This window comes from Sprattus sprattus (assembly GCF_963457725.1).
Source record: "Sprattus sprattus genome assembly, chromosome: 6".
Classification (NCBI taxonomy): Eukaryota; Metazoa; Chordata; class Actinopteri; order Clupeiformes; family Clupeidae; genus Sprattus; species Sprattus sprattus.
Genome location: NC_137925.1, coordinates 15,524,625 through 15,537,124, shown reverse-complemented (window position 1 = coordinate 15,537,124; position 12,500 = coordinate 15,524,625). Strand labels below are relative to the sequence as shown.

Sequence of the window (12,500 nt, the reverse complement as noted above, 5' to 3'; positions counted from 1 at the left end):
CCAAGTTGCATCAGTGTTTGACCTTCAGCATTTAATGTTACGGTAGAGAGGATTGACCTCAGGCTTTCAGCCGAGACTCCACTTATCAGAGGACAGCTTCTCTTTGCCCTGGTAGGTAATATCTTGTTAGTGGAATGATTATCCAATATCCCACATCGTGTGTGACCATCTGTGTGTGCATGTTTGTGTGTGTGTGTGTTTGTCTGTACATGCAAGGTCTGGGTTTGGGTCAGTGTGCAAGGATGTTGGTAGCTGTGGTGACCATGGGGACTATGTGTCTGAAGGCAGACATGGTTGTTGCCATGTCAACCATGGGGTAATTGTGTCTGAAGGCATACATGGTTGTTTTCATGTCAACCATAGGGGTCAATCTGTGTCAATGTGTCTGAAGGCAGACACGCTTGTTGCCATGTCGACCATAGGGTAAACGTGTCTGAAGGCAGACATGGTTGTTGCCATGTCGACCATGGGGTCAGTGTGTCTGAAGGCAGACACGGTTGTTGCCATGTCGACCATGGGGTCAGTGTGTCTGAAGGCAGACATGGTTGTTGCTGCTGCGTTGATTGAGAGGTGTGTGCAGTGGTACCTGCAGGCCGATGTTTGCAGAGATGAGGTTGCTGTTCATCTGGTCAAAGTTGTCCAGTGCTGCTGTTCGTACCCGCACCTCCGACTCCAGATTACGCCTGTGTGAGTTAGCAGCCTGGGAGATGCGCGCACACACACACACACACACACATACACACACACACACACAAACATGCACACATAGATGTATAAATATATACAACATGTGAAACAAACAGTATCAAATAATCAACACCCAAAGTCCACAGCAGGGGTTGTGGCAATGGAGAACTATGCTTTTGGTTTCTGTTGTGTGTGTGTGTGTGTGTGTGTGTGTGTAAGTATGTATGTGTGTGTGTGTGTGTGTGTGTGTGTGTATGTGTGTGTGTGTGTGTGTGCGTGTGTGCGTGCGTGCGTGCGTGCGTGCGTGCGTGTGTGCGTGTGTGCGTGTGTGCGTGCGTGCGTGCGTGCGTGCGTGCGTGCGTGTGTGCGTGCGTGCGTGCGTGCGTGCGTGTCTGCGTGTGTGTGTGTTTGTGATGCTGTGTCATCTCTACCTTCATCTCTCTGGAGAGCTTCTCCACAGACTGCTGCATCCCTCCGAACTGGCCGTACATCTTCTCCCTCACCTTCTCCAGTGAGTCACGCACCTGGGCAGAGAAAACACAGTGAGGGGGATCCTCAGGGTACTGAGGCACAACAACACATACATCCCATAATAAACCCTCCTACAACACATCCCATTACAGTACATACAGCCCGCCGATGAGTCTGTTACGACTCCAGGCCGGGTCAGAGCCGGATCAGAGCTGGATCAGAGCCAGATCAGAGCCAGATCAGAGCCTCTGGTCTCTTACCTACCTGTCCACAGCAGCTCAGATTGAGAGAGTGTGTGTCCCATTGCCCTTTTCCCTCTCGCTAACTCAGCACAGCCTCTGTACTGGCACCTATGACACGTGTGTGTGTGTGTGTGTGTGTGTGTGTGTGTGTGTGTTTGTGTGTGTGTGTTGGTGTGGGCAAGTATGTATTTCTCTGTGAGTGTGAGGTCCCTTACCTCTCTGAAGTACTTCATTTCGTCCCGTAGGTGATTGACAGGCCACTCTCGCGCCATCACTTCCTGCTCCTGGGTGTCGCCGTTACTCTGAACCACCCCATACACCTTGGGCCCGGACGCAAGCCCCGCCTCCCGAGATGTCCCATTGGACAGCCCTCTGTGGTTCTGAGGGACATAGCATCCAATCGGGTCAGGTTTCACACACACACACACACACACACACACACACACACACACACACACACACACACACACACACACACACACACACACTAACACACTCAGGGCAAGGGTGGAGAGGTTATGCAGAGGGGGAGTGTGAGTTAGTGTGAAAGTATGATGTGTGTGACAGAGAGAGACAGTGTGTTGTCTGCATGCAGGTGTGAATGAGTGTGAGTGATTATAGCTTTTATGATTATGTTCACATTTGCGTTTGTGTGTGTGTGTGTGTGTGTGTGTATGTGTGTGTGTGTGTGTGTGTGTGTGTGTGTGAATTTGTGTTTTGTCTATGTGTATGTATCTACGTGTATGTGTGTATATGTGTGTGTATATGTGTGAGTGTGTATGTAATGTTTGTATGTAAAGAAGTGTGTGTGTTTGTGTGTTCAGGTTATTCTGGCACAGCTGCTGAGTGCTCAAAACTAGAGGTTGGGAAACCAAGCACAGCAAGGAGTCATATTTCTGCTGTCATCCCCTCCTCTCTCTCTCTCTCTCTCTCTCTCTTTCTATCTTTCTCTCTATCTCCCTCTCTATCTCCCCCTCCCTCTTTGTTTCTTTTTCTCTCGATCTATCTCTTTCCCTCTCTTACTCCTCCTCTCTCTCTCTGTCTCTTTTACTTCATCCTCTCCATCTTTTTTCCACTCTCTCTCCCTCTGTCTCTATTTCTCTCTCTCACACACACTCTTTCTTTCTCTCCCTGTGCTATTGTTTTTGGACGGACCTGGTTCTGAGGGAAAGCTGTCTCCCATAGACACATTTCCTGTGGAATGTTCTAGAGGAAAGTGTGTGAGTGAGTATGTGTGTGTGTGTGTAGCTGTGTGTGTGTGGCTGTGTGTGTTGGTGTGTGTGTGTGTGTGTGTGTAGCTGTGTGTGTGTGTGTGTGTGTGTGTGTGTGTGTGTGTGTGTGTGTGTGTGTGTGTGTGTGTGTGTGTGTGTGAGTGTGTGTGTGTGTGTGAGTCAGTATGTGTGTGTGTGTGTGTGTGAGTGTGGGTGTGTGTGTGAGTGTGTGTGTGTGTGTGAGTGTGTGTGTTGGTGTGTGTGTGTGTGAGTGTGTGTGTGTGTGTGTGTGCGCTCGCTCTGGGCTCACGTTCCAGCTGCCGCAGCAGCAGTAAGGGGTTGTACGGTTCATCCCCGCCTCCATTTCATAATCCTCAAATTGTCTTCTGCTCTCCCTATCTCACAGCTATGCCTACATGACCTGTAGCTCTGGGTGGATTCCATGGCTGCTCAAACACCTGCTATCAGAATACCTGAGCCCACCTGAACATACCTGAGGACACGTGAGCACACCTGAGCACACCTGAGTACACCAAGTACCATTCTCAGACCAGCAGACAGTTGACAAAACACTACTCCTGAGCCTTGGTGTGTGAAGTCAAATGCACCCACACACATGCACTCACACCCACACAAATACACAAACGCATGCATACGCGCATGTACACATGTGCATATACACTCACACCCATGCATGAGTACACACACATGCACACAGCCTTTAAAATGGACACACACACAAATACATGCACACACACACACACACACACACACACACACACACACACACACACACACTGTGTTTGGAGAGAAAAGGAGGAAGAGAGATACGGTGAGAGGATGAAGGAGCCGGAAGGTTTGAGACTGAGCCAGGACACTCAGGATACAGGTGCACCCAGAGAGAGAGAGATAGAGAGAGAGAGAGAGAGAGAGTCAGAAGAGAGTGAGAGAGAGATTGAGAGGAGGAAAGAGAGGAAGAGGGGGAGAGAGGGATGGAAAAAGAATTGACCATGCTATTTCTATTGTTGCTGTGTGATTATATATTTGTCTGTGTATGATTGCATGCTTGCTTGTGTGTGTGTGTATGTATGTGAGTGTGCGTGTATCTGAATGTCAGTGCCTGTGTGTGTGTGTGTGTGTGTGTGTGTGTGTGTTTGTGTGTGTGTGTGTGTGTGTTTGTGTGTGTGTATATATGAGTGTGTGAGATTGCGAGTGTATCTGAAGGTGCTTGTGTGTGTGTGTGTGTGTGTGTTTGTGTATGTGTGTGTGTGTGTGTGTGTGTGTCCAACCTCCTCCTTGTCCACTGGTGACTCCCTCCCTGCTGGCCGTTCCCGGATGAAGCCATTCCTCTTCCAGGTTCCATTCACTACTTTATCGTTCTGCAGAACACACACACACACACACACCCACACACACACACACACACAGTTATGTTTAGGTAAAAAACATTTTTTTCTCTCTCTCTTATTCTCTCAGTCACACATACCCACACACACACATGCACAGAGAGAGAGAGAGAAAGCACTTGAGAATCTGGAAGTCAAATGTGGGTAGCAAAATTAATCTGAGCCAGCTCTGATTACACACACACACACACACACACACACACACACACACACACACACACACACACACACACACACACACACACACACACACACACAGCCACCCACATACATGTATACACAAACACACACACATATACACACACACACACACACTCACACTCATGTACATACACACACTCAGGATGTGTTGTGCTCTTCTCTCTCCCACAAACATATTTTGGAGCCTGTATTTTGTTTCAGTTCCATTCTGCTGCATACCACTCCACACACTCCTCCTACAGCTTGCAGTCATACACACTCACACGTGCACACACACACTCACACGTACTCACACGTGCACACACACACACACACACACACACACACACACTACTAAAAACTCTCCCCTCAACAATCACCACTCAAATCACCCTTCAAATTTTCCCTTATTCACCCCAAAAAATCAAGCCTGGATACCAGCCCAAACCCTGGCCACAAAAATTTTGGTCAGGGAGATTTGGTCTGGCTCTGAGCTAGTTGGGAGAGAGTTTCATCGGACAGATAAAGCCGGACCAATCAAATTGTCAGGGCGAGCTTTATACGATGATGGACAGATTATCAAGCGGTAAATTTGAAATCCACCAAAAGATGGCGGCGTATCCGGCTTGTAAGTGGGACATATTTTATGTAAATTATCCCTCTGTTATCCGAAATCAGTCCCCATGATAACCCCTATTAATCTGAAATCAGTCCCCATGATAACCCCTGATGATCTGAAATCAGTCCCCATGATAACCCCTGATGATCCGAAATCAGTCCCCATGATAACCTCTATTAATCTGAAATCAGTGCCCATGATAACCCCTGAAGATCTGAAATAAGCCATGATAACCCCTGATGATCTGAAATCAGCAACCATGATAACCCCTGATTATCATGCCTCAACTTCTTCCTGAGTCCTATGCACTGATATCACCTTGTTGCCTGGCATCAGTGAGGTTGCCAGGTTGGTTATGGTAATTACCATCAGTGAGGTTGCCAGGTTGGTTATGGTAATTACCGTTGTGATATTGTGATAGGAGTCCCATGACATAATGGATGGCTGTGTTTCCACTGCTGATTACCGGTTTGATCCTCTGTGTGTGAAATGTGCACTTGAGTCCGCAGGTCACACCCACACCCACAGAACACAGGAAACAGAGGAAATGTACCACTCTCTGTCTGTTTGGGTGTGTGTGTGTGTGTGTGTGTGTGTGTGTGTGAGAGAGAGAGAGACAGAGAGGTAGTGAGTGTATGTGTGTGTTTGTCAGCATTTGTGTGCTACTCTATGCAAAACATCTCTATTTCATAGAGGACAGGACAGGGTTATTTGCTTAGCAAGCATACTGTATGTGTATGAGTGTGTGAAGTATGTGTTTGTGTATACATTGTGTATACATTTGTGTGTGTGTTTGTGTGTGTCTATGTTGGTGTGTGCGCGTGTATGAGGGTGAATGTGTGCATACTGTATGCATTTAAAGTGCAAGCATGTATGTGTATGTGTGTGTGTGTGTGTGTTTGCATGAGTGTGTGTGTAGCTGACTCTTGACTTTGGCAGAGAGAGGGGACAGGAGCCCCCCCCCCCCCCCCCCCCCCCCCCCGCCCCCAGTAGATAAGGGCAAAGGGAACAATGACGCCACTGTTTTTATGGCCTCCACGGCTCTCCAGTCCTCATATGATAAAATGATACCAATACGCCACAGAGAAGCACAGCACAATAAACTACACGACACAACGCATTCATGTAGAGTTCAGCTGGGGAAAAAACCCATAAAAAACATAAACTGTCACCATAGCTGCAGTCTTGAATGACAGCAAGTTTAGTGACGCTTCTTATATACCTGTGTGCCATTTATTTCAACTTTGATTTAAAGGTCAAAGTGCGTCTCAATCTCTCGCTCGAAGCGTTGTTATCTGAGGCGACCCCCTCTACAACAAACAACTGGAAGTGCTCGTTACATAACGCCCAGAGAGGAGTCATCGACCCAGCAACTGACACAGACTACAGCCTCACATACTCCCCCCCCCCCTTACACCACACCCCACACTCACACACAACACAGCCTCACATACCCCCACCCACATAAACACACACTCACACACTATACAGCTTCACACACTACAGCCTCACACACAGGCTTATAACTAGCAGTATAACCCACTATGACAGGCTGGTGGCACATCATTAACCCAAACTATGGGGACGTGTGCTGAAGGCGTGCTCCATGGCTGGTGTTTCCTAATCATAGAACAAATACAGACATGTACGTCAAAACATGACACACACAAAGGCACAAATGAAAAAAAACACACAATGTTTCTGTAAATAAATAAATAAATCCTCATAATTTGGCAGGATACAGTTTTTGAATGTCAAGTATTTCTAAATGCATCTGTGTAATATTGAATTCATCATGAATATTTACACATCTATTTCTCATTTCTTCTTTTTTTTATTTTATAACTTAACTGAGTTTTATGTGTGTTTCACAAGCCTGCCTCTGCTGAACGTGGTCTTGCACAATTTTCTGAATACATTAGTTGTATCAGTTGGGCTGACTGCAAAGTGCTCCCAGATTTCCAGATGTTTTTTTCTGGGACGCTGCATAGATAATTGCTAGTTTCATAAGGCACTTGCTGCTGTCACTTGAACTTATTGCTGTCTGTTTGAATAACCATGAAATACTTGGTCGGATGTTAGTGGACACTAAGTCAAATTTCCATGAAACCTATATCTATATATACGTACAGTGCAGCATTTACGTTACATCTTAAATGGCTTAAAATGGGAAAACCTTTTTTTTTTCTTCAATATTTAGACTGGTAGTCTGTCAACACATTTTCAACACACACAATTAAAAGCTACAGGTTCGTCGCTTAATTTTGATGTATAGGTTGCAGTCTTGAAAGAAACCCAACTACCACACCAGACTTCTTATCTCGCTAGCTCCCACACACACACACATACCTGTACATGTGAACACATTCCTGGATTTGAAGAAAAACAGTGGCTGACGCACAAACATGTCAATCATTTTCTTCCCGAATCATAACAAGCAACTTCAGGTAGAAGAAATATGTGCAAATTCATATTCAGGGTACATCCCTATTATCCAAACTACATACATATATGCAGTCTGATAGATGTCATATATATACAGTATATATATATATATATATATATATATATATATATATATATATATATATTTATAGAGAGAGAGAGAGTGAGAAAGTGAGAGAGACAGAGAAAGAGAGAGAGAAAGAGAGAGAGAGAGAGAGAGAGACCCTCCAACCCCAAAGCACTGCAGATAAGATAACAGTTCATTAAAACTTAATTAAAAATAATTTAACTTAAATTGCTGATCTGTTACATATATCTAATATATATATATTTAAATATTTGATGCCCTTCTTCTACTAGATGTAGCCTGCCAGGTCACTGCCCGGATTACGCTAAGCTATTTGGTGCATGTGACAAATAAAACACTTTGACTTTGACTTTATAGTAAAAACTGTCATTTGTAGGCTCAGCTATATTCTAGGCATGTAACATAATAGATTAAGGTTTTGTGGAATGGGGTGTAAACCTTCATGGGGTGTGAACAACATGTGTTATCGGTCATGATATTGTATGCAATGATATTGTAACAAGGCATGGTATTGTTATCTGCCACAGAGGTGGAAGGAACACCTTTAAGGTTTTGCTTTTTGTCTTTTGCCTGGCTGTCCCGAGGGTGCATCATGTCATGTCACATCACACTGATGTGCGTAGCGTCACTGCTGAAACCTCTCTAATATGCTTCGTTTTGACTTAAGCACTTAAGCCCTTTGTGTTTGAGGGAGTTGGTCCCAGAGGCAGGTGTGTTCCTGTGATGTTCATGTGTGCATGTTCATAGGGATATGGGTGTGTGTGTATGAGCATCTGTGTGACAGTTTGTTTTTGTCTATGTGTATGAATCAGTTTGTAATATGTGCATATTTCTGGGTGCATGTTTGTGTACGTGGGAGGGTAATGGAGTGTGTGCGTGCGTGCGTGCGTGCGTGCGTGCGTGCGTGCGTGCGTGCGTGCGTGCGTGCGTGTGTGTGCGTGTGTGCGTGTCCTAGTGTATAACTGAAGACAGCAGCTAGTTTGCGGGATGTGTCTTCTGCCAGAGCATCCAGGCGTGTCCTGATGCATTACACCCTACATCAGGACACTGCCAACACACACACACACACACACACACACACACACACACACACACACACACACACACATATACACACACACACACACACACACACACACACACACACACACACACACACACACACAAGCAAACTCACACACACCTGCACAGGCACATTAAAACACACACACATGCACACATACAAATGGAAACAAACAAAAATGCACACACATACAGTACATACCCACATAAACGCATGAACACACACACATACACACACACACACACACACACACATACAAACACAAGCTAACTCTCCCATGGAGGATCGTGTTCCCACGCACACCTTCCCATTTCATTCTCATGTGGATCAGCTGGTTTCAGTATTGTCATGATGGTAACCAAATCCCCCTGAGGCCAGTGTAAGAGCCTTTCCTCTCTCTCTTCCTCTCCTCTCGTCCCTCTTTTCTCCTCTCCTCTCCTCCTCTCCTCTCCTCTCCTCTCCTCTCCTCTCCTCTCCTCTCCTCTCTACCATCTCCTCGCCTCTTCTCTCCTCCATCTCCTATCCTACCTCTTCTCTACTCCTTCTCCTCTCCTCTCTATCCTCTCCACTCTCCCCTCTTCTCTATGGGCTGTTTTCAGTATTATCATGATGGTAACCAAATCCCCCTGTGGCCAGTGTAACAGCCTCTCCTCTCTCCTCCTCTCGCCTTCATCTCCTCTGCTCTCTCTCCTCTCTCCTCCTAATTTTTTCTCTTCTGTCTCATCCCACCTGTTGTACCTTTCCTTTTAAGTTGTAGTTGTAGTTGGTGAACCCCTGAAGCAAACTGCATAGAAGTTGTCATAGTTACTGTAAAGTACACTGTTTCATACTTTGAGCACAGTACTACCATGCTGCTTATATAAGACCTAAATACTGCGTGTGTTTTGAACCTGTTTGCTCTTTCTCTTTCTTGCTGATGTCTGACCATCGCATGTCTGCCTGAATGCACAACACTGACATCAAGTACATCAGTGTGGTTAGTTGCAAGTCATTAACAACAGGTGCATTTGTAATGGCTTTGTAATTGTCTGCAAGTGCATCCTGTGTGTTTACGTGCATTCTTGTAGTGCATACTTGCTCATTGTCTAACTGGAGGCACTGCTCAGTGAAGTTCTACTGTAAACTGCTGGCACACACTGGCACTCTTTCTGTTTCTTCCTGGGCAGGATGTGTGTGTGTGTGTGAGAGATGACTTTTTAAGGCCGTCAAAAGCTCAGAAAGCCTGTTCCTCTGCGGAAACGCAATCAACACACAGAAATGACACACACACACACACACACACACACACACACACACACACACACACACACACACACACACACACACACACACACACACACACACACACACACACACACACACACACACACACTAACACACACACAGACACAATATCAACACAATAGCACACTAATGGGCACACTATTCTGGCAATGACAGATGCTTCTGGTTTGCACTAGTCCACAGCAAGCAACATGCTCTGTGTGAAACAGTTTATGTTCCACTCTCATATTAGTCTTCACAATTATTAAAAGTAATATAAATAATGTTTAATGCTTCTTCACCAGTTTAGCCTTCAGACAAACATCTCAGCCTAACTAACACCATTCACTATGAGTGAAAGATTTACAAGGAAAAAAGACGTAATATCACACAAAACAGCTCTGACTGTCTGATCTGTGAAGAGAGCACCTGGAGAGACATGGCATACAGTAGTTCTAAAGTGCCAGCCTCCTGTTCTGATAGTTACTGTGTATAGCCTATAGGCCACTCAAGCAAAGTCCCACTTTTCTAACAGACTTTTCAAAACTACTCTCAATTATCCACACAAACTACGATAAGATTATTATCACCTCAAGGATCCATTTTAGGGCCCTTACTTTTCAGTGTATACATGTTTCCCCTTGGTAGTGTAATAAGAAGGCACAACTCTTACTAGTCTATAAATCACTCCATAGTCATGCACCTGAATATATAACAGACATGCTCTCAAGATGCACACAGAGTAGATGCCTGAAGTCATCTGGCACTGAACTCCTAACAGTTCTAAAAGCCAGAACAATGACACATGGGAAAGCAGCTTTGAGTTTTTATGCCCCCAGCCTTTGGAACACTCTGCCAGAATACCTCAGAATGGCTGAAACGGTTGAAACGGTTGAGACGGTTGAAACCTTTCAACATGCACTTAAGACATACCTTTTTTGTTGACATGCTTATGACTCACTGTTATATATGCTCTCTATGTTCTAAAAACTCAAAAGCAACAAACCAAATGTGTGAAGAAATTAACAAACAAATACACACCCACACAGACATACACACACACACACACACACTCACACATATACACCCAAAATCTCACACACACACACACACACACACACACACACACACACACACACACACTGATGAGATATGAAACACTTTTTTTAGTGTTTAACAGCAGTTCTACAATTCAGCATTTCTCATCTGGAAAACATTCTCCTCATACTTCTGTCATGCTGAACTGATTCGGAACAGCAGCACTCGCACATGATATGGTGTGAGGTGTGTGTGTCTGTGTGTGTGTGTGTGTGTGTGTATGTGTCTGTGAGTGTGTGTGTGTGTGTTTGTGTGTGTGTTTGTGTGTATGTGTGTCTGTGAGTGTGTGTGTGTGTGTGTGTGTGGGGGGGGGGGGGGGGGGCTATTGCCACATAATGGGGATGCAAGGTGCAGTGGGTTTAAAGTATGGTATGTGTGAAAAGTATGTAACTGCGGCACAAAGAGTGTGTCTGTAAAGTATGTCATTGTAACCCACAGTGTGTGTGTATAGTTGTTACCCACAGTGTGTGTGTCTGTGTGTGTCTTTGTGTGTGGGTGTGTGTGTGTATGTAGTTGTTACCCGCATTGTGTTTGTGTGTGTGTGTGCGCACAATTTAACTATGTATCTAGCTTCTCCTCTGTCTGCTCTGTTGAGGCCTGGGAGGGTAATGACCCGGGGTTCACCAGGCTGGTATCCCTAGAGACAGGAGTGACATCGCTAGGAGGTGATCTGAATGCAGGACTGATTTTTTTTTGTACTGAAGACACACACACACACACACACACACACACACACACACACACACACATACACACACACACACACACACAGGTAGTGATGATCTGTTCTGCTCTCTGTTACAGTCCATATCTGACCGCACCCCAGTTGCCCCTATATAAATCACCAATATCAGCCTCCTATCAGCTCAACTCTGAGGAACAAGAAAGGGTCATGAAAAACACACCTGTATTTCAACACACACCTGATCTGATACACAATCACAGACACGCCCTCTTAATGTGCTTACTTGTTTTCTGACACGCACTCTCTCACACACACACACACACACACACACACACACACACACACACACACACACACACACACACACACACACACACACACACACACACACACACACACACCTGCTTTTTTGACGGTTGGAACAGAGTGAAGGTGTGCACAGTAATATGCCTCAACTCATCCAGCATTGTCCAACTAACCACATCCTATTAATAAAACCTGACAAGCTCAGAAAATGCCCCAGGTCCACTTAATGCAATTAGCAATAATACCAGTAAGTGCTGCTAAAAACACCACTGCTCCACTGCGTGCAACTAATAATCACCCTCTGGCGAACCACAGGTGTGTTTAAATCACAGCAGATATCGACACCACAGTTCACCAAACCTCCACCGTGTGTGTGTGTGTGTGTGTGTTTGTGTGTGTATGTTCGTGAGACTCACTGTCTGTGTGGTTCTGCCCCTGGTGTCTCTCTGCCCATTAGGGGATCCTCCAGGATGCAGGGTGAGTCTGAGCCGCTGGGTAACCCTCTGGACACACACACACACACACACACACACACACACACACACACACACACACACACACACACACGCACAAAGAAAAATAGATAGAATTATATTCAATAAGACAGCAATATGAAATTAAGCCAACCATCTATGCTTCACCTGAAAGACCTGCAAGGCTCTGTGCTACTGCAGTATGGGCGTTAGCTCTGAAACAAGTGGAAAGTGAGAAAGCTGCTCTTAACGCTGTAATAAAA

The 12,500-nt window shown here is 45.4% G+C and overlaps 1 protein-coding gene across 1 annotated transcript in view; it reads right to left on the bottom strand.

Annotated features, from left to right (window-relative positions):
• Window positions 1-12,500, bottom strand: part of myzap (myocardial zonula adherens protein) — a 24,905-nt gene that overhangs the window by 10,242 nt on the left and 2,163 nt on the right. The window contains exons 2-6 of the mRNA XM_080840689.1: window positions 12,181-12,267; window positions 3,901-3,990; window positions 1,616-1,780; window positions 1,119-1,211; window positions 587-700 (exon numbers count right to left, since the gene is read on the bottom strand). Of these exons, the coding sequence (XP_080696815.1) occupies window positions 587-700; window positions 1,119-1,211; window positions 1,616-1,780; window positions 3,901-3,990; window positions 12,181-12,267 (549 nt within the window). The remainder of the gene's footprint in view (window positions 1-586; window positions 701-1,118; window positions 1,212-1,615; window positions 1,781-3,900; window positions 3,991-12,180; window positions 12,268-12,500) is intronic.